This window comes from Parus major, chromosome 1A (genome assembly GCF_001522545.3).
Source record: "Parus major isolate Abel chromosome 1A, Parus_major1.1, whole genome shotgun sequence".
NCBI classification, from domain to species: domain Eukaryota; kingdom Metazoa; phylum Chordata; class Aves; order Passeriformes; family Paridae; genus Parus; species Parus major.
Window position 1 is genome coordinate 65,563,083 of NC_031773.1, and position 21,602 is coordinate 65,584,684.

The 21,602-nt window shown below is 40.6% G+C and overlaps 1 protein-coding gene across 11 annotated transcripts in view; it reads right to left on the bottom strand.

Annotated features, from left to right (window-relative positions):
- Positions 1 to 13,923: 13,923 nt before the first annotated feature.
- PLEKHA5 (pleckstrin homology domain containing A5) overlaps positions 13,924 to 21,602 on the bottom strand; it is a 166,657-nt gene continuing 158,978 nt past the window's right edge. For 6 of the 11 annotated variants that reach the window (XM_019006721.2, XM_019006720.2, XM_019006718.2 and 3 more), the window contains 3 exons: positions 21,018 to 21,166; positions 19,824 to 19,908; positions 13,924 to 16,860 (listed from right to left, as the gene is read on the bottom strand). In XM_019006721.2, coding sequence (XP_018862266.1) covers positions 16,842 to 16,860; positions 19,824 to 19,908; positions 21,018 to 21,166 — 253 coding nt within the window. In that variant the 3' untranslated portion in view covers positions 13,924 to 16,841. Of the gene's footprint in view, positions 16,861 to 19,803; positions 19,909 to 21,017; positions 21,167 to 21,602 lie in introns of all 11 variants that reach the window. The other 5 variants (XM_015628348.2, XM_015628347.2, XM_015628345.2 and 2 more) reach the window with 3 other exon arrangements.

A 21,602-nucleotide genomic window follows, 5' to 3' on the forward strand; every position in this document is an offset into this window, starting at 1 on the left:
GGCTCCCCTGTGTGCTCAAGGCAATCAATGTCTTTTTTTTTCCCCCAGGTCTCTCTGGGTTTCTCGGGGTGTGTTCACGCAAAGGCCCCTTGTGTTTGGTGCTGAAAGCGAGCAGGGAGATGAGTAGGGCGGTAGAGACGCCAGCTCATTAGGTAATTTGTGTATTCAAAGAGTGTCAGGGAAGGAAACCTCAGGACGTTTCTATTGCCTAATGGAAATCACTTGGCATTTAAGCAAGTGCTCCGTACCAAGGGGGTCACTACTGCAGCAGGCAGTCTTCAAAGAAAAACTCTGAGCATCTCTTGGTGTCCTGCTCCCAGGTTTTCAAACGCACAAAATTCTGCGTCCAGGCTCGGCCCTTGAGTAATAAAGTCCTAATCAACTGCAAGTAGCAACGATTATTGCTCACTGAGCTTTCTCTGTACAAACCCACACAGCTTACTGAAGCTAGATTTCCTTTTCCTACAAGGTTTTTTTACTTTTCAAACCTCTTGAAAGAGATCTGTCGGGAGAACAGGTGATTCTACAACTTGCAAAAGCATCTAAATCATTTACATTTGAATGCTGTGATTAAAGCTCAAAGGAGGAGTTAGGAAAAAAGAGTTTCCTGTTAGGAAATCTTTTGGGGAAAAAACACATCATTCACTTGGGCTTTGCAGGTGGATGTTGCTGTGTCATTCACACCAAAGGTTTCTATTATGCTCAGTCTAGCTTGGTATGATCACCTTACAACGATGCTTTAAAGCTCGGACGTTTGTGTTGAGGAATCAACAAAGTACAAAATAATAAATATAAATTTTAAAAAGCCGGTAGATAAACCAGGAAAAGCCTGTTCACTGGTGAAGATTCCAAGCAGGACCATTAGTTCAAGAGCAAACAGCTTGTAGACACAGCAGAGCAGGGAGAAGGAATGAAGATTTTTATTCTCTTACCTCAGGAACACCAGGGTGCAGGGCATTCACACTGACAGCAGGGTCAGAGACAAGCACACTCCAAAGAAGTAGTTTCTTCTTTTCTTGAATCACAGCAGTTTTGCTGTTTTATGGGGTTCTCTTGAAGGACACTTAGGTGAGATCACCAGAAGATATGTGTAAGGCAGGTTTCTTGAGGTTTCCTCCCTAACTTTGATCAGCATTATAGTACTATGATACACAGTATATAAGCAAAACCCTTCAAAACAGCAAGAAAGGCCTATAAAGAGAGAAGAAAAATTAAATAGGCCTGAAGTACAGGAAAGATAACATCCAGTCTTACACTTGCTAGGATATCAGGAGAGATTCTGTAAAGCCAAGCATTTGATGCCTGAGCTCCCTTCTCCAACCCCTGTCTCCCCATGCATGTCTTAAGCAGTGCAGGAAATTCCTGCTGCCTGCACCTCATGACTCACCTTGCTCAGTATTCTGCCTACTCAGCAGCCTCTGGAAACTGCACCCTTCCCTTCTTTCTGCCCCACCCTTCCCTATCCAAATTCAAGGTCTGGAGGAAAAGGCTGCCATCTCTCATTGCTTTAAGTGAGCACCCGGCGCTGGGTTCTCACCCTTCCCTTCAAACTGGGCTGAAATTGCCTCATGATGCAATTCTCACCCCGCCCTCTCCTGCAGCACCCAGTTAATTCTCCCTTTAAACTCAGTTTCCATCCTCTTTTCTTTTTAAAGCTGCCTTTAATCTTTGTACTGTCTGCTTAGAAACCGTGACTGTAAGAAACACCAAGTCATGCTTAGGTTGGGCCAACCAGAAGAAAGCTGCAGGGAATACATGTTGGGAAAAGGTCCCTCTTCTCTCCCCTGGATGGAGTGTTGAGCCCTGTCTGGGATTGTAACTGGCTTTGAAAAACACTTTGCAGCAAAATGAAATCTTGATACTGCTAGGGACCTTCTTCCCCCTCTGCCCTGCCCCTGCTTTGTGTCACGCTGATCTGCTGCCTCTTCTCTGGTGCCAGCACAGCTGTCCCTGAAATTCCTGCCATGGTCTAGACCAGGGAACTGCTTTTAGTAGTAACTAGGAGGGAAAAAAAAAAGGCATTCTGTTCCTGTTAGGTCATGAAGCTTCAGAGAGCTCCAGACAACTCAGTCAAATATAACACTCTGGGTATGGGGAAGAGAGAACAAAGTTTAAAATTTGCTAAGTGACACAAAGGACCAGGAGTTACTTCAGGAACGGAAAACCCCCATTCTGTCATTCTGGAGGATATCCAAAAGCACGTCCTAACATTCATTCCATTTGCATTTTTGCCAGCTCAGTGGAGTTGAGGGCATCTGTGCTTTAAGCCATCTATAAACACAGTGACAGGAAGGCCATGTTCCATAGATATTCTGATGTAATTTATAGGAATCAGATACCTTACAAATAGATGAAACCTCTAAAATGCACACTAATTGATGCTCAATTTGTTGTCAAATTATATTGAAGGAAAATGGGAAATGCAAAATAATAAAGCCTGAAAATTTCTTGTAAATGAAAGATAAGCTGTGACTTCAAGGCATTAGGAGGCCTTGTAATATTGATTGTTGTTCATTGAAGTGCTCTACAGGTTGCTGCAAAATGTGAAATATAAGCACAGAATTTCAAGCAAGTACTATTCAGCTGTGATATCCTCTTAGTTATTATAGATACTGAGAATGAACTCGGAATTTGTTCAGAAACAAAAGCTACTTGCAGTACATTTGCACTGGTATCACTGAATATTAATCCTGTCACCCCATATCTCTCAGTTTTTGTGACTTCCAGGGACTTGCATAAGTGTATTCTAAAAATGCATTGTGCTTCTCTTTGAAACTGTTGGGAAAGTTTTTCAAATGCCACATCAGAAGATTTAAATAACTGATGCAATATGAGCAGGTAAAACAGTAATATATGTGGGACTGCACAAGCAAATAGAACATCTTTTCTCTGTCATCAGTATTGTCAATATTTTTATTCATGACTAAAAAAACCTACATAAATTATCAGAAATACTTTCTTTTCCTCCCAAAGTGTCCTAAATCTCCTTGTGTACATTTTCTTTTTGGCACAGTTTGCTCTTTTTCAGTAAAGGCAGCCAAAATTCTTCAGTCTTGGAAGAATCAACATCCTTAAATGCTGTAATTTAGATTCATTTTAGCCAGAGATAATTAAAATATTTGCTTCCAGATTATAGAGTCTTTACATATTGTTAATTTGGGGAATTGGTTTTCTCAACATTCTTATGCAAAACAGAGCTGGATTCCAGCTTTAAATGAAGGTGTGTGCCTGAGCACATGTAGAGGGCTGTCACCAGTATGTCCATTTATTTTCTGCAGGTCACTTGCTGCAGAACCCCACAGTAAAACCAGGGGAGGTCATCCCAACTGAGGGGCAATTTTGCACAAGCACACTAGGCAGTAAATCCCATTTTTTCCCTAAAAATATAGATGTGAAGTCAGGAGCAGAGGCTTTTTTGCAGACATGGAAATTATTTTCAACAGCCATAAAAGTAATCAAGATCTTGCATGTTGCAAAACCGGTGTGTAACCATTACAACCAAACAGAAACACATAATTAATTGAATGCTAATTAAATACAAATCACAGCTTGGAAGGAGTACAAGTTTACAACAGCTTTTCTGTGTTCTAGGATTACTTTAAAACTCCCCTTCTTCAGTTTGTGGTGGTAAATAGAATATGGTTTTTCCATGGAATGGTTTTAGATTTCTTTAAATTAATATTTTGTAAAATTTAAACAAAAATCCTCTTGCAGAAATCTAAAGTTTGTGTGCTTTTTTTTTTTTCTCTTTTCTTGAACAAATCACCTATCCTTCCAAGATCAAGGAACACATGTCCTTCCAAACAAAGTTCTCAGCTTCCCAGAACATGCTGTGGTGGGCCCAGCAAGGGGCCCTGAAGATAATTAAGGGAGTGGAGCATGTCAGATGAGGAGAGGGTGAGAGAGCTGGGACTGTCCAGCCCCAAAAAGTGAAGGCTCAGGGGGATCTTATCAAGGTAGAAATATCTGAGAAGGGGAAGTAAAGAAAATGGAGCCAGACTTAGTGATATCTGGTAAGGGGAAGAGTCAGTGGTCACAGACTGAGATGCAGAAAATTAATCCTATTTAAACATAAGAAGAAACTTTTTTTGCTTTCAAGCAGTGGAAAAGATTGCCCAGAGAAGTTGTGGCATCACTGTTTGTGACGTTATTCAAACCACATCTGGAAATGGTCCTGAGCAGCCTGTTCCAGCTGTTGCTGCTTGGAGCAGGGGGCTTGGATTCTATGATCTCCTGAGGTGCTTCCTAACCTTAACTTTTCTGTGATTCTGTAAAACTGAGATATTATTCCCATGTTACACAAAGACACAAGCTTTGTGAAATCTGCAAAGCCAATAAATATTTTTCAGGGTTCCCAAATATCACCATATACCCTGGCTTTGCCCCAGCCTGATGTGGGGTTGAAAATCAGATTGACACCACTCCTGCCTTGCTTTATAAAGATGAGAAGGTGGTCCTGGTTGGGAGCCACAACAGCTGAGTTGAGCTGTGTGACTGGGACTGAGCCCTGAGTCCCTGCAGGAAGGTTTGGATGCAGCCAGAAAGACTGATGGCTCCATTCAGAATTCCCACAACAGCACAGATGACAAATTTAGGGTCCTGCTACATCCCATGAGATTAGAAATGACAAGCAAGTGAGATTATGTTTTTTCCGTGATTGCCAGATCTTGGCAGGCTAGAGACTTACGGGAGAGAGGTTATCCTTAAAAGAGGAATTTATCTCACCCTCTAGCCAGCTTTGGGCAACATGCTGTCTTGGAGAAGGTGTCAAAGTCCTGATTTCCCAAAACCTTAACAGATGGAGGATTCATCTTCTCTCCCCACTGCTCCGCTAATGTTATAAGAAAAATTCGGGTCATGGGAAGTTTATCAAGCTAGAGATCTACAGAATTAGTTTACTTAAATAAGAATTTATTATTTGGTAGGCTTGGGCACAAGCAAACACACGAATTTCAGAGAAGTTCAGAACTGCATCCAAAGACATGAATTGCCATTATTAGGGCATTCGCTGAACAGAGAAGTCATACTCCAATTAATCAAAACTAATTTAACAATTACAAAAGCAGCAGGTTTTGTACTTCAAATGACTTCATTGTTGTTTGCCACTAATGACAAATGTTTATTACAGATAGTGTATTTGTCTGCTGAGCTATTAAAACACCTTTTGCTATTCATAACTCCTCAAACCTTTCCTGTAAGATGAAAGATCCATCATGTTCATGGAAAATAAGCCAAGCTTGTAGAAGTACAGCACCCCTCCCTATTCTCAATCAATCAAATCTGAGAGAGAGAGAGAGAGGGAGACTGATGAGAACAACCTACTTTTCTGTGCGTGGCATTCACTGAATGTGAAAAGGGGTTTCAGCAGGACCGAGAAAGTAGCTGTTGTCATGACAGCACTGGGAAGCCCAGGGACTGAAAAGATCTTCATCAGCTCACTGCAGCAATTCTGTGCCAAAGGAGCTGTGCTGCCTGTCTGCATGCTGACAACAGAGCCAGGGGAATGCCTGCTTGTCAAACCTCCGTGGTTTTACTCTGCAAACTTCCCCACTCCCGGCCTCTGAAGCTGGAGTATAGTTGCAATCTGGCAAAAATGGATCTCTCCTGCCCCCCTGCTTCCCCTTCAATAGTCCCCACACTTTCTGTTTCTCTCTCTGGTTTAACAAGGGCAGCACCCAGCCTTCTTGCACACCCTTTTGCCACAAAAATGCCATGCTGAAGGCAGCAGTGGCCTGTAAAAACCCTAATCAAATGCCAGCACATTCTGCAGTCCAGTTCCATCGAGGTAATGACTGCCACTCCTGCAACCTCAGTGTGAGGGACCAGCGTGTCTGTATGCTCTGGGGTTCCTGGAAGCTCTGGGGCAAGAGGCTGAGGATTTCTGTGGCAGGATCTGCTCCTTGGGGTCATACCCTTGACAGGGGTGGAATGTTACCTGGTCAGCTCTGGCCACTCCAGCTCAAGTCAAAGCATCGTCTTTCACACTGAGTTAGGCAGCCTGCTGTCTGTGCTCACTGTAATCACCACAAGCACCAGTTTTGGGAGAACTATGAGACTGTTCCAATCCCAGTGAAGTCTCATTTTACAGAAATGACTGAAAACGTTTGCTGCATAGGTCAGATCCTCATAATTTAGACAAGGAAAGAGAAAGTAAGGTATTTTTGGCTGTGCACATATTGATCGAGTTCTGGTGCTGTTTATTTGAGGCAGTGGGAAATGAGAACATTTGGAAACTTATGTTATGCCCCCACTGGTTATCACTGATGGAATGAAAACTGAGATTGAGTGCTTTACACCCAATCTTGCAACAGCCACCTTTATTGCAAACTAAATGGTCAGAGATATGTGATCTCAGAGGGATTTTACAGGCTTTGTCTGAAACTTTGGCGTCTCTGGTATTGATTGCAAAATTGACCTCAGTGGGGCCAGACTATCAAACTCAGCCTGAGAGCTGGGGAACTAAGGAGTTTTGAGGAACTCACAGCAAATCTTGATATCCTGATATTATTGATGGCTGCTAGGAGAGGTGAACTTGGCCACTACTGCACAGGAGAGTCTAAGTTGCACTAGATTCAGAATTTCACCCTCCATCAGTCAGGATGTCAATAGTTCAGAGGTCCACTCTCTCAGGAAGCCTGGAATACATGGCAGAATTGGGATATGCAGGTCCTAAATTAGCTCAATGCCCCAGTGATGTGCCCTATGGGTACACTGCATGTCCTGTAATAGACAAAGCAGCCATTCCCCTCCCCTGAATTCTGTTCCCAGCTCAGTTGCTCCCAGATTCTCCAAACAGCTGACTGCATAGGGGCGAGCAAAGCATTTTAGCATCTTGTTACACAGAAATTTATGCATGGTTAGGATATGCTTGAGAGTCTCTTTCCCAGGACTGCTCTGAGGTGTAATTGTCTTTGAAGCCTTCCAGTGAAAGCTGCTGTTAAACCCACACATGGAGTGTTCTCAACAGGGATGGGCCTGACTTTTAATGACACAATGCTTTTGAGTCTAGTCAGTCTTTTAAAACTGGTTTATTTTTTCAGTCAAGGTGAACATTATGTACTTGATGACTTTTGCCTAGTGACACATGCAAACTGCATTCAAGAAACAAATACTATCCAGTAGTTTTGCTAGGCAGATCAGTGCCCCAAAACAACCTCATATAATACCGAAGTTATAGTAGGAAAAGGGGCACTATATATTCTTGGCAAGCTGTTGCTATAGAGGCATAGTGTCAGCAGCAGTTTGGCTTTATATTGCATTTCACTGGATAATTTATCAGAACCATCATCTTTGCAGTTGAATTTCTGTCTGGGTTTGGCAATGCTAAGCATTTGTTTTATCTTGGTGAAAAGTGGATTTGGCTATTTAAAGCCTGGAAAATACAGAAAACTTTTCACAGCAAGGGGAAAAATAGCTGATTTAAAATGTGGTGACTCTTATAGTCCATGATTACATGTCTTCACATAAAACTGGGTTTCTTAATTGAGGAAGGTATTTGATTGAGGTTGTGCTAGTGCATAAGAGGTACAACAAAGAGGGATGTATTATAGAAGTGCAATTCAGGCACCGAAAGCATTAAGGTATCAGCTCTGTAGAGAGCGATGACCTACTTCTGCCTTGTTTCTTCCAAGGAAAATCCTTTGGCACCACTTCAGGCCATGGTTTCTGTTCTCCCTGCTATCTTGAGGACCTGATCTTACACAAAAGTGCCTCAGACACGTTCACATCCCAGTTTCTCAACCTCAAGTTTCATGTAGAGAGGAAGCAAAGCAGCCAAATTAAAATGGGACTTCACAGAAAAAAGACCCCAAACATTCTCCTCACCATCCTCAATAAAAGATAAATTAAGTGCTGGACCAATGTCCATGTGCCACTCATATTTCAGCTTTTTTTATCACAGTACATATTTTGGAGGTCTTTTGCATATTAATACAATCAGATTTTGGGACTTTCTTATATTGCAGGAAGTGATCTCAGCCCATCACCTGCACTGCACTATGGTAACTCCTTTTGGCATATTGCATGCATATTCCTTTTCGTTACATGCAACATATTCTCACCAGCTTATGTTCTACAGCAAAACCTCAACAACTCAGTTTATATCATGCTTAACAAAGTATGACAAAATAAATAAAAAAAAAAATGCTGGTTTAAAAGCCATATAAATATTGAAACACGAAGCATTTGAAAGTTACTCCCCTCCTCCCTTATCTAATTACACTATTAATAAGCAACATGCAGAATTTCATCTGAGATGTAGGAACCACAAGAGATCAGATTTTCACACCAATTCTCTCCTGTATCATGATGTTCGCAGTGTGAGCGTGTTTAACTTTTTAAATCATGCAATCTGTCCACCTGAAACCAAAAAGGGCTGTTCCCATCTGGGCTCAGATCTGCTGCATTAACACAAATTCTGCTGCCCTGGTTATGTGCAACTGCAGGTTAGGCCAAGAACACATTTTCTCTGTTTTGCAGTAATTTGTCTCGCAGTTCCAGTGAAATATGATTGTCCCCTTTTTATCTTTAATTGTTGCTGTGCAGCATTAAGCAGCAATATCACGATACTTAAAAGTCACTTTGTTTTTCCATTTGGTGAAGCAACCCCATTTTATGGGCAAAGGAAGGCTCTGAGATGTGGCTGCAACCTTGCAAAGAAACCTGTTTATGCAAAGTCCTATCAAGAACTTCTTTCATTTAGGTTAAAGGATCAAGTCCTTAACATTTGAAAATACACAATAAACACACAACACTGCATCATTGAGTAAGGAAGGTTAATAAAAATACAGCCTGGCATTAACATTAAAAAGGCTCTAAATTTTTTCTTCACAGGTAATTAGTTCACACAATGAAATAATCTCCTTTCTTATCCTGGAAACACATGCATAAAACAGCTCAGATAACATCATTTACATACAGGCTGCTGCATCCGCATGTTAATGTCTGGCAGTGAAAAGTTCAGACAAGTTTGTAATCCCCGATTTCCTGCGCGTGCTCAGCACCCAGATTCCCAGAAGGAAGAGAAAGGGATACTAAATATTACTGAGATGACAGGTCAGCTGCAGCCCGCCACATCTGGACAGCTTGCACGGCTACAGAGCTTCTCAGACCACAGGGTCTTTGACAGTCCTGGACATTTTTACTTTTTTTTTAAACTCATCTTGGTATTTGTTCCTTTTGTCAGTCACTTCTGGCCATGGCCATCATCCTAAGCCTATTGTGCCGCCGCCACTTGCTTTGTCCGCGTTGCTCCATCGCGTGGTATTGGGAGCAATCTGCATTCCCATTTAAAGCACTATCATGTCACCCATCAGCGATCGCTCGCTTTCATCCCTTAAAACTCCCATACAATGGCAACCACGCCGTGAGGACAAAGGGCCGGGCAGAGAGGGAAAAGGAGGGAAGCTGCAGTGGGAAAGCAGCAGCAGCAGCTGCAGCCGGGCTAACTTTGTTCTCCCCGGCTCCTTCTGGGTGAGCACTTGAACTTGGACATCCGTGCCCTTCATGTCCTGCTTCCCCTCCTAACACAGCTTATCTGCCCAGGGCAGGCACTGGAAGGAAACTTGGCTGCTCCTGCATCAAGGCCACCAGGTAATAACAGTGTTATTCCAGCCCAAGCCAGCGAGCCCGTGCCAGCTGCGGGAGAAAGGGAGGGCTGCGGGGCTGGGGGAGGGAAAGCCTCCTCTTGCAGGGATACCGATGGCCAGCAGAGCTTTCCAAAACACGAATCCAGCGTGTTTTCCAAAACACGAATCCATCCTTCAAATCTACAGCTCCTCCAGCAGTTGTTGGAGGAGGACATCCGTTCAAGTGAGCAGAAATCCGGTTTGCTGCGTTCAAAGATGCAGTTACAGCGCCCAAGGGCTTGGGAATTGCCCGGAGAGTCTGCAGTGCTAAAGCTTTAACTAGGATTCACTCCCCTATCCTGTCATCCTCTTAACGCTTTGGAGCCATCAGCTGTAGAGATCTTAGACTTCACATACCGCCTATGATTCACTGCCTGAAAGTGTTGTAAAAGTTAGGGATTGTGTTCACAGGTGAAATAACTGCAGTGCTGCAGCCTGGAAACAGCCAGCCAGGGGAGGATGGATGGAAATCCGTCTGGAGCACTTGTGTGAAACAGGCATGGCTCAAAGCAAGGCTTTAGAGTCCCACCTTTTACAAACATGACCCAGCTGTGCTCCTTGGGGTCCAAGAGATTTTAATGAGGCAAAAATGATCAAAATGTCATGACCTCTGTTCTCCCTCATCCTAAAACCTGGATGATGGAAATGAAGTGGAGCTTAGCTAGGTTATATTTAGCTGATCACACAGAATGGAATAGCTTTAAGGTCATGAAATAGAAGTTTTAAAATAAAAAGCTGTGAGGTCAGGCTAGTTATCCCCCCCAATCACTTTACATAAGCAAGTGTGGTTTTTCCCAGTGTTGTAGTCCATGAGTATTAACCAATTCCTCTTTACTAAGGCAACCTAAATGGCTGAGGCTGGTTGGTTAATTTGTACTTGCTACCTTGTAAATAGTGGTCAGGATTTCACACATTATCCAGGCACTTTGTCTTTATTAAAAATATTTATTATTTGTAGACACAATATACTAGAGGCAGTAGTTACAGAATATTATGGGTCTGTTAACACAAGCTAAGAAAAAAGCCAGGAATGTTATTCAAAGGTGATTTTGGTTTCCAGGCAATTTCCTTGCTCACAAAATGACACCTTCAGCTAGACCTGACTCCTACAAGCTGGCTTCCTTGCAGTACCAGCTCTTGCATGTGCAAATTCTCTGAGACATCCTCCAGGTAGCCAAAACCCAAGCACAAAATAGCATCAGGAATGCTCCTCATAGAGTTCAGCTGTCTTTTTTCCCCCTCTGTCTAGACACGACCATTTCAGTGTATAAAAGGAGTAAAACCAACCACCATTAACAGCTGTTTCCTAGGCTGGTGGGTGAGTGTCTTAGGTTGCAGTGCAAGATGTAACCAAAAGGATGTATTCTATTACCAGCTGTTAAAACCAGGTGGGGCAGTGTTCTTTATCTCTCCCACCACCCATCCTCCCTCCAGGAAGATATCTTCTGTTAATGGGCCATTGAGTCTCACTGCATGACTGATAAAATTCCATCATCCCATTGGGAGATGCTGCACCCAGGGGGAGGAGCCAAGCTTTTCTACATGGATATAATCTGAGCTTTGGAACAGCACAGCAGCCTTTTCCACTGGATTCCCAGAGGAAGACAGGACCCATCTACACCACTGGACCTTCAGAGGAGAACTACACCCTGCTGCAGGATCACCTCTTCAACGGAGCCACATCTGTCACTTCAGGAGGACTGCAGCCACCATTTATTTTGGCAGTAATCAACACCCTGACTGACAGGGTGTCAGGTTGTACTCTGACTCTGTCAGTGGTTTTGTGCTGCTGCATTCTATTTTAGTTTTCCTATTAAGTTGTAGGGTGTTTTTATTTATACATACTATTAAAGAACTGTTATTCCTAATCCCGTATCTCTACCTAAGTGCCCCTTAATTTCAAAATTGTAGTAATTCAGAAAGAGGGAGTTTACATTTCCCATTTCAAGAGAGGCTCCTGGCTTCCTGAACAAACACCTGTCTTTTCAAACCAAGACAATAAGCATACAAAAAAAAAAAAAAATTCCTTCTCTTTAAAGCTAAAACATCTGAAGCAGTCTCCATGTTCTTGCTGACTTGGGAATTTTCCAAGAAGAAAGTTGCACAGTATGAAGCACTCAACTACATGTGTAATCAGTGTCAAGACTCACCAGAAATTCGTATTGTAAAGAGGTGATTTATTAGTTGAGTTGCTGAATTCTGAAGTCTTTTTTCCCCCCAATTGCTTTGAATTTACTGTCAATTAACAACAATTTTCTCAAATAAATTCCTATGTACTTGTTTGTACTTACTAATTATTTTATTTCTAGTAAGGTGACTATTACATAGGTTTTTTTTCCCCCCCTAAACAGAATCCATTGCTGAAAATAAAGGAGATTCACATGCAAGTTATTTGGAAATGTTGGGCATCTCTCATGGTATGCTTTGACTCAATCGTTCAGGATGAAAAGCACCTGCAGATTTTTGCCACTCCAAGCAAGAAACTGCCCAGATTCAGCTGCTCATGTAGGGACAGACAGCTGGGGGATGGATAAGGCAGTTTTGCTCCACATAAGGAACGCAGAAGATTTTACACATTGGGCTGTAATGGATTTAAAGATGCAGAGTCCAGTACAGCACCAGTCACTTCACTGTGACACAGACAACAACTGATGAGGATGAGGTATTTTCCTGAAAGTTTTCACTGACCAAACCACAAGGCTGTAAGTAAATCTTCCTTGCTCTACATATAAAGTTAAACATGCAGAGTCTGCATTTTTATTTTTTTTTGAACAGTACTCATTTAACCTTCAAAAGAGCAAGAGGGTGTTTCCATTTTTAGTCTGAAATACTTTGAAGTATTCCCGTTTCATAGAGCAGGGATCTGGATAGAATTTGACAAAAATAAAAAATTAATTCCTTATTTTCCTTTTGGTTTCAGTAATAAAGAAGTTAATGATCCCACATCTGGTTTTGTCCAGATATACTTCTACAGCAGCCCACTGAAAACAGCACCGTTTGCTTATAGTTTTACTTTTATCCCAAACAGAACCCAATCCAGCCTAAATAAGTGTTTTTAAACACATCCCTAGCCAGCCTGCCACATGAGGCAATTAACAACCTCTCTGCTGATGTCACATCCCCAGAGCTGCAATTAACAGTTGCTTGCAGTTTCACCACAGCAGCCAGATAATATTTAGACAGACCTTAAAAACATTTTCCTTGGCATACCACAGAAAGAAGAAACACAACAACAAAACAAAAACCCAACCAGAATCTTCATTCCACAAGTAACATTTGAATGCTGACACATCTGGAACAGCTGGGTAACAAGTTGTCCATGTCAAGTTCAGAAAGCAGCTGCTTTTAGCCGTCATTTTGGGTCAGGCATTTGTTTGCAGCCACCAGCATATTCAATTTTATTTTTGTAGCAGCTTCTTCAGTGTTCCCATATGGACAAGCCAGACAGCTCCTAGGATATACCAGCAAGAATATATAATGTTCTTTAGAAGAAATGAAGGCCAGATGTTGCTTTCTTATCTCCATGTGCATCCCTAAAGAAGTTAGATTAAGTTGTTTCAGATATATTATTAATGCCAGGTACAGGCAATTTGTTTATCGGCCGTTTAAATGTCAACTTTCTAAAGGACAGTAAATAACATTTTAACTTAGGATTCCAACTGAAATAAGATTAAACTACCCTAGAATAACTTCAGAAAATAATTATAGCACAATCCAGGATCACAGGGACAAAATAGTATTGTGTAGAAAAGATGTGATGAGCCATTTCTGAAATCTGAGTGAGTACTACTTATGGTTATTAGAACAGGGGAAAATAAAACCCCTCCATCTCATCTTTAAAATACAATGAAAAGTTGGAGGTAAGACTTATCCAACTGCCCCACTGATTAAAAGTCTTCTACTCTGCTGCTTAGCTCACCCTGGGTACAACTTAAGCCACTAGTCTAAGTCCTAGAGAATTTAATAAATCTATTACTGACAGTGTAATTCATTAATGTTTTTCATGTATGCACTCCTGTACATCTTGTGGATCCAATAGGGTGGATAAGAATTCTGTCACAGACTGTCCAATTAATGTGATTTAGATTGAAATGTGCATCTTTATTTTAGTTTTTTATTTCCTGAAAATAGAACCTCATTGGAGTCATTTTATGATGCATACTTCTGAGGAAATGTTAACTCAAGATTACTTTTTCCACCTCAGTGATAACATAAACAAGGTTTGGGTTTCAGCTGCCTGGTGAGGTCTCTCCCTCTGAGCCAGCCCACAACATACAAAAACTGCCAAGACACCAACTATAACTTTTTGAGTAATGTCACTTTATTAAGGGATTTAAAAGAATCACATTCTCTAGTAGCCTTGGAACAATGCAAATGGTGAACAAAAGACAAAAATAGATGTAATTGGTTCTGAAAAGCATGAACATCTGTAGAGAATGTGTTGCATTATTCCTAAGGACCCTCGCTTTTGAAAAAAAAGCACGTTCCATATATACAAGTGTCAGTGCAATAGCCAATAAAGCAATCAGTCAGAAATATAAAAATATCCTAGATACAAACTTAAAATAGATGTTTGAAGGCTGACCATATCAGTATTCTGATATTTCTATATCTCAGGAGTACGATCACTGGGATGAGTTATTCTGATGAGGTAAGAGAGTAGATGCTCTGTGATAACACAAAGCCATACATTTATTATTTTTTTCCCATAAGACAGAAAAATAGAGCACCCAATGAAACTCCAAGTATTTGCAGCAAGTGCCCACAGGAAGTGAAATTATAGTCTATGATCATTATTACATTCCTGCATCATTCACCTTTGCTGTCTTTGCCAACAGTTCTATCAGCAAAACTTGCTCATTCTCCCCCCCCTTGCCCAGCTCCATTATGAACTGCCCTTTCCTTGCAGATATTCCAAACCAACAACTGCTTTAGACATAGACAACATCTATAAATGTCCAAAAATCACTTAGTCATTCTTTCCTTTATTGGTTGCAATTCTTTTCTCTGCAGCAAGGGCAGAAAGAGATTGCAAAACTTGTCAGCAAAGAGCTCTCTCTAGAAGGGTTAGGGAGAGAACAGGGTGTGTCCTATTTGCTTTGCCTCAGGTGTTCCAGTGATGCCACTGAACTTAAGCCTTGGTTGGTTGAGCAATAAAATCACATTCCTCTTTGCTCTTTTGGATGGAAGGATGCACTAATTTGGGGCTGCTGTTCCAAAAATAGAGGGCAATTTGATAACTTTTCAGCTCCATGCTGTCTGCCTGCATCATCATTCATCTTTTCTTCAGCCACCTCTTTCACTGTGACCCCTCCAGGCTCTGCTGCTGAATTCTGATCCCTATTTTTTTACTTTTCAGAGAAAAAGTGAGAACAGGTAGCCAGACAAGATACTCTGTATCTTTGTGGCAAAGAGCACCAGGAAGAAGAGAACTGCTGGCAGAGCTGGGAGTGCCAAAAGAATCCGACAAACACAAACTTCTACTTGGGGAGAGGGGCAATGGTAAAGTAATTTCACACTGTGTGACAGTATCAGGCACTTCTCTATGGAAGAGCACCATGAATTATATAGTTTCTAGAACAGCAATATTAACTCGATCAGGATATGATTTGTAAGGTAAAAAAAGCCCAACAGGAGCTGGCAGCTGCCTTCCTGTGAAACTTGCCTTACCACTTATGGCACACACATGCACTGAAGCACACAGCAGTTGCCTGAACCTGCAAAAGATTCCTTAGCTTTACATTCTAGATTCAAAAGCTTTCCCCAAAATATTTTTGTTTCTCTTAATTATTTTCTAAACCTCTTTTGTCTCAGGCAAATTCAGGCAGCTGTGTGAGATGGAACAGCGAAGCTGGTAACATCTGTAGTGTGACAACACTCGACAGATCATTTCAGGTTTTCTTTCAGTTTCTATGCAGATGCCAAAGCCTCCAGGAATCATCACACATCTCTCCTTAACCCCACTGAACCTGGCAATCAGCGTTTGCAAATATTGAATTACTGCTCACCACACCCCACTAAGACAGGCTATTACCTCCCGTGTAAACAGGCAGGGAACGGAGGTGCAGAATGACTAAGTGATTATTCCAGTATCACAACACAACTCTGGGAGAGCCAGGAGCTGAACCTGTATTTCTTGCATCTCAGTCTCACGTTGTCTGTTTTGTTCTGTGTTGCAGCCTTAATTCTCTCCCGAAGAGGAAGACTGGGATCTCTTAAGAGTCTGTCACTGCTACTCTGGTTGACAGGTGATGTTGCCAATGGGATAGGAATTGCATTCCCCACATCAAAAGGTGGAACACAGTGTGACATCTGTTTGCTGGAAGAAATACTAACCATACAAGTCCTTAAGAACATCAACATTTATTTAATATGATATAAAAGAAATGGGATATGAACATTCGTATTTGAACAATAATAAGTGGCTTCTTATACTTACATTGTATGTGCTCATTGTATAATATATACACAATGAACATAATTACATTTGTACACAAACTAAGTACTGGATTGAAAACCTGCTTATTGCTGTACACACCCTAACCCCATGAAGGAAAAGCCCAGTACCTCAAAATACCTACACTCCATTTTAGTCAAGAAAAAGTAACCACTAACATTAATGTCTATGTTGACAGAAGTGTGGCAGTAACTGCTGACATTGCAACCTGACCAAGAAATCATTACAGCAGAAACAGGACATCTTTTACTAAGCAATAATAAAAATGGCACATTTTAAATATATCTATATGTATATATATATATAAAAATTTTACAAATAAATTGTTAAAACAATAAATTGTAATGTTTAAAAAGTGTAAAACAAGGTTTAGTGGTGATATGTAAAATTAACCGAGTTATGCATCTAAAAGAAGCAAAAAAAGTAAACTTATATGATCCATCATTAAAAGAGCATTAAATTCTGAAGAACAGCAAATAAAGTTCTGACTGTAGGGTGCACATTAAAGAAGAGCCTTTGTTTTATGTGCACAGAAATCGTAGCAGCAAGCTGGTATCAGGAGAACAATCTGAAGGTTGTTGAGTGTACGTGTGGGCCATTTAAAGCTCTCTTGGAATAAACATTTTCCAGGAAGTGATAAAACGATGCTCTGTGGCCAAAAGCATCAGAACTATGAATTTCATAGATTTAAAATATACTGTACAATATCTTCTCATATTTTCATAGGTCAGGTCCATACATCTCAGGCATGAATTGTTTCAACAGAAGCCGTTGGTGCTGAAAGACAGACACAGATTAAGTTACTCTATTTTAGCAACAGAATATTGTCTAAAGAACTCAGGGGATTAAGTACAGCAAGGAATTCCTGATCTCATCCTAGCAATGTTAGGTGTAGAACATAATAAAATATTTTAGAAATCAGTTGTTTCCAAAATCTGTTTTCCTGATGAATAATACTGCTGTCAAGATATTTTGACAGACAGAAGCAAAACCAAGATTTTTTTTTTTTTCGAATTTACACCACTTTGAATGAAAACCTGTTTGCTCTGAGGGTTTTATCTTGTTACACGTGGTCACCTCCAAATGCTCTTCACCTAAAACCAGTAATAACAGCAAAGATCCTAACTAGTCTTAGAAATGCCAGGCACATTTTGAAGAGGGAGGCAGAGTTACTGAGTTGCTACACTGTACTGGGGAGTAGTTCAAGTGCTCCACCCAGAGCTTGCTGTATTTTGGTAATTGCTGCAAGGACTTCTATAACTAGCTTTTAACAGTTCATCAGTAAAAATGTTCCTGAGCTTGGAATCCAGGTGCTGTATAAAATTTCATTATCCCCCCCCATAACTCAGTGCAAATGCAATGCTTAAAATCTAGTTAGTGGTACACACAGAGATTTGTCTCTGCAAAGTAAGGGCTGTGACAAGAAAGGAGCCTTGTGTAAAGGGGTTTCTCCTTAGCCCTACAATATCCTGTGACACCAATTTCCTATGGCAAATTCCCCTGGCATTGTGCCAAGAGTATCATTTTTCTAATTGACTGTAAAAGCCAAATATAGGTATTACCTCTTCATTCCCTGAAATCTACTATGCATTTTCCAGATGCTGCCTGAAAAATTTGGCTGCATGTGACCAGGGCTGATCCTACAGTTTGGAATTTCCCTTTGCCACATAAGACTTTTTGAAAATGAGGGATGCTGAATTCCTGTATGTTAAAAGATGTGTCAAAAATCTCTCAGCAAAGCACTGGAATATTGGAACCACAGCCCCAGAAGGTAAAGGGCAATAAATATTGCAGGCAAGCATTGTGCTCCATCCATCTCCTCTTGTATGCTAAGTCCAGCTCATGACACAAATTTGTTTTGGAACTCCAAGGAAACAACCAAGAGAGGCATCAAATGCAGCAATGTGGAATGTATATGCACATAGTTAAGAGCTTTCCCCAACTCAATCCAAACACTGAACAGCCACAACAAATGTGTTTGAAGTTCTGGAATCCTTTTTCCAGCACATGAGGCATGTGCAAGCAGGGAATCAGACTGACAAGTGCCATTCCAGATGGACCATTCTGTCATAAGCAATTAAAGCCTCTTTAGAGGCTTTGGAGGGTAGAATTGTCCTGGACACAGAAATGCTTCACCTGCAGAACTGGCTGTGGGGATACACCTCACCAAGGGGGAGCCAAGCCTTTTCCTATTCATTTCTATTTTATTTAGCATAAACCCTAAAGAAAATGAATTTGCTGATCTGAGCTGAAAGCAGCTTAATGCAATTGGTGATAGATTTCTGGTTGCTCCCCTGTTCCTGACAGACAGACAGAATCCAGCACTGCAGTTTCACTTTCATTACTGACCCAAAACCCAGCTGATGAGGGAATGTTTGTCCTATTTCAAAAGCAGATGCACCATAAATGTGTATTTATACACTGGACCTGAAAAGCAAATCAGTATTTCCACAAGGAAAGTCTAACTCATTTTTTTAAATAGTTCCGTAATAAACATTTTGAATAAAAGTACAAAAATTCAAGCTAAATCTAATCATGGAACACCACACCCATCAGGAAGGCAGGAGCAGTGTCAGGACTGAATGTGAAGGTGGCATTTTCCACTTTCTCAAAAGGAGAAAATACTTTAATAATTTTCCTTTTTATTTTTTCTTTTTTTAAGGAGTATAAATAGTTTCTTGCCCTTAGTTAATATTAGAAAGGTCTCTGTGATGACTAGTAAGTCTAATTTTGCTAAAATTAGACTTTGGCAATTGAGACCGGGACAGTAAATTTTAAAAAAATGCATTTTCAGATCTCTTCATGCTAAATGACTGAAAATATCTCAATTTTAAATTGTTATTGATTTTAAAGCTTTCTTAAGTTACATCAGCTATGGCATTTAACATTGCCATTGAAACAAAGCTCATTCTTTCAGCAGAAAGCTTATTTAAACAGACACTTCCTGACAGCAAAGAATTGTGGATTGATTTAAATGCTGGTAAAGTGCTGAAGCATTCACACTGTTATCCTACTAATTTTGTTAAACACTTGCCTAAACAAACACACACTTTGTATTTCCATTGCCATTCATTAAGTGGGAAACAGCACAGGTAGGAACATGTAAATCCAGCCTAACTCATGCCTCCTAACTTGATTCCTAGGAGCAGTCACCCACTCTGTCAGGAAAGAGCAGCTGTGTAGAGAAATAAATATAGAGAAATATAGCAGCTGTCTATGGAAATAAATAATAATAAAAAAAAGTTTTAAAATTGTTGCTTCTATGTTTTAAGCCATAAATTCTACAGGCCACTAGCCCATCCCTCCTGTGCACCACCAAGTCTGAGCTCTGGTTGCCCATTTTGCCCACGGCCACGGCTGAAGCATCAAGACTCATTTGCACCTGTGCAGTGATGCTCAGCCTTAACTCCATTTTGTAACAGCTCAGGCCTCCCGTGTCATTCCAAGGGCTATTACCCTGCCAGCTGTGGAAAACATGCCTGATAAACCAATTAGCCCTTTCTCCTTGTAGCTGCCTTGGGAATGAACTCCTTGCAAGCAAATCGATACACGAATTTGTTTGTTTTCTGGCTAATTTATATTCAACACCGTAGGAAACTCTGTCTTGCTGAGTATCAGCTACAGAGGTTTCTCACAAAAATAACAGCACACAAATACCTGAATATTAGGAATATTAGCTGAATATTAGGAACAGGAAAGGTGGGAAAAAGAAGAACGTACTTGTCTGTAACTATACACACATGAAATGTGATCCTTCTGTGAGCTGTGTCTGTGTGGATGGAGCTGGTGACAAGGACGATTCTGGTGAAGAAGGCAAACTTTTCACTGCAAGTCATACAGCAAAATAAATAAGAATACAAGTTACAGAGGTCATAATAAAGCTTGAAAAACCACTATTTCAAGCCATACCAAATTATGAAATGAAAGCTACTCAAGTGAAGACTTAAAAAATCTGATCAGCACAAAAAGCACAGCTTCAAGGGAGAGCATAGCTGATCCTTAATCAGAAATAACTAGTAGAACAGCAAACACATGAATGCTGATGTTTTATGTTTCCTAGAAAGAGAGGGGAAACAAAGTAAAATTTAAGTAGTTGGGATAGGCCCAGACCCACCTTCACATCCCAGCTCAGATTAACTAAACTTTTTCATTCTGCTGAGCAGTACAAAGTGTACATACAAGCTCTGGTTTTGATTATCAAGTCACAGAAAGGATTGCTGACTGCACTACAAAGATCCAGATCACCTTTTATATCCATAAGTTGAACCATTTGGTTTACTTAACCATTCCCATCAGCAAATATCCTAATAATGTCTTGAATTCTACCTCCTCCCTTCCTCCTTTCCCTACTCACCCCTCTCTTTTTTTCCTTCTTTGCATATAATTTTGCTTTATTCCACTCTTCTCCTTTTGCAAAACAGTCCACCACCAGTAATTGTACAGTCAGGCAGTGTTTCCTGTTTTCTTCATCTTCCTTACTCCTCAAAACACGGCCAAAATGGGGTGCTTTTACTTGCTAAATTTAAAATATTGGAAACTCTCAATAATTCCACAATTTTGGGCATATCTGAGGTCACTCAGGAGCAGGGAGTAATGGTAAAATGTCTACACACATCCAGCACTGAGATGAAAAAGGAAAGATTTGCTCCAACCAAAAACTCCAGTATGACTCAAGTTCTGGCAACAGCTATTTAAATCCCTGAATTAGAGACTATAAAAGCTATATTAAAACCTCAGAAAATTGGAATTTCTGTAGCTGTCCACTGGGAAACTGTTTTTCTGTACACTGTAAAACTGAACACTTCACATGTAGACTAGCTCAGCATTTTCAGTTCATAAGGGTTTCAGAGCATCAAAAGGCACAATCAAAATGAAATTAAAGTTTTACACATGTACTGGCTAAGTTGTGCTTCAGTCAAACTGTTTTTCCATACCTGCTGCTGCCTGATTTCCTTTTGAAGACTGTGCTGCTAATTCAAATGAAGACACAATCCCTTCTTGTTCTTGAACACTAAGTATTTCACTTTCTTCTGAGCTGGTTTTGGGTTTGTGGTTTGCAACTGTGGTCACACTCTGAAAACTGCTTAAAAAAAGCACAGCATTTAGGACTGGCTCTAACTTAATTTCAGGTGTTAACCACTAAGTTTAGGAGCTATAATTTAATTTTCTCCTGTTAACAGAAAAAAAGCTGCAACTTGCAAGTCCAGGTAGCATAAATTAAGCAGGCATTTTGAAACCCCTCTACTTTGTGTAGTTAGAATTTTAAAGAAGCACCTGGAATTTAATTCCTTTCCTTTATAAACTCCTGCAGTTTCCTACTGCTGAAGGGTCCTGTGACAAAGTTATGAGCTCAGGACCTGCAGTGCCACTCACACTGGAGTTATAAATTTGAGAAATACCCAAGATGTAACATCCCTCTAATTCTGCAATGCTGCAAAGTAATGAGATAAAAATTAAAGCAGGAGATACAGAATAAGATGTTTAGTTTGCTCCTAAATATCAGCAATAAAGAGCATGAG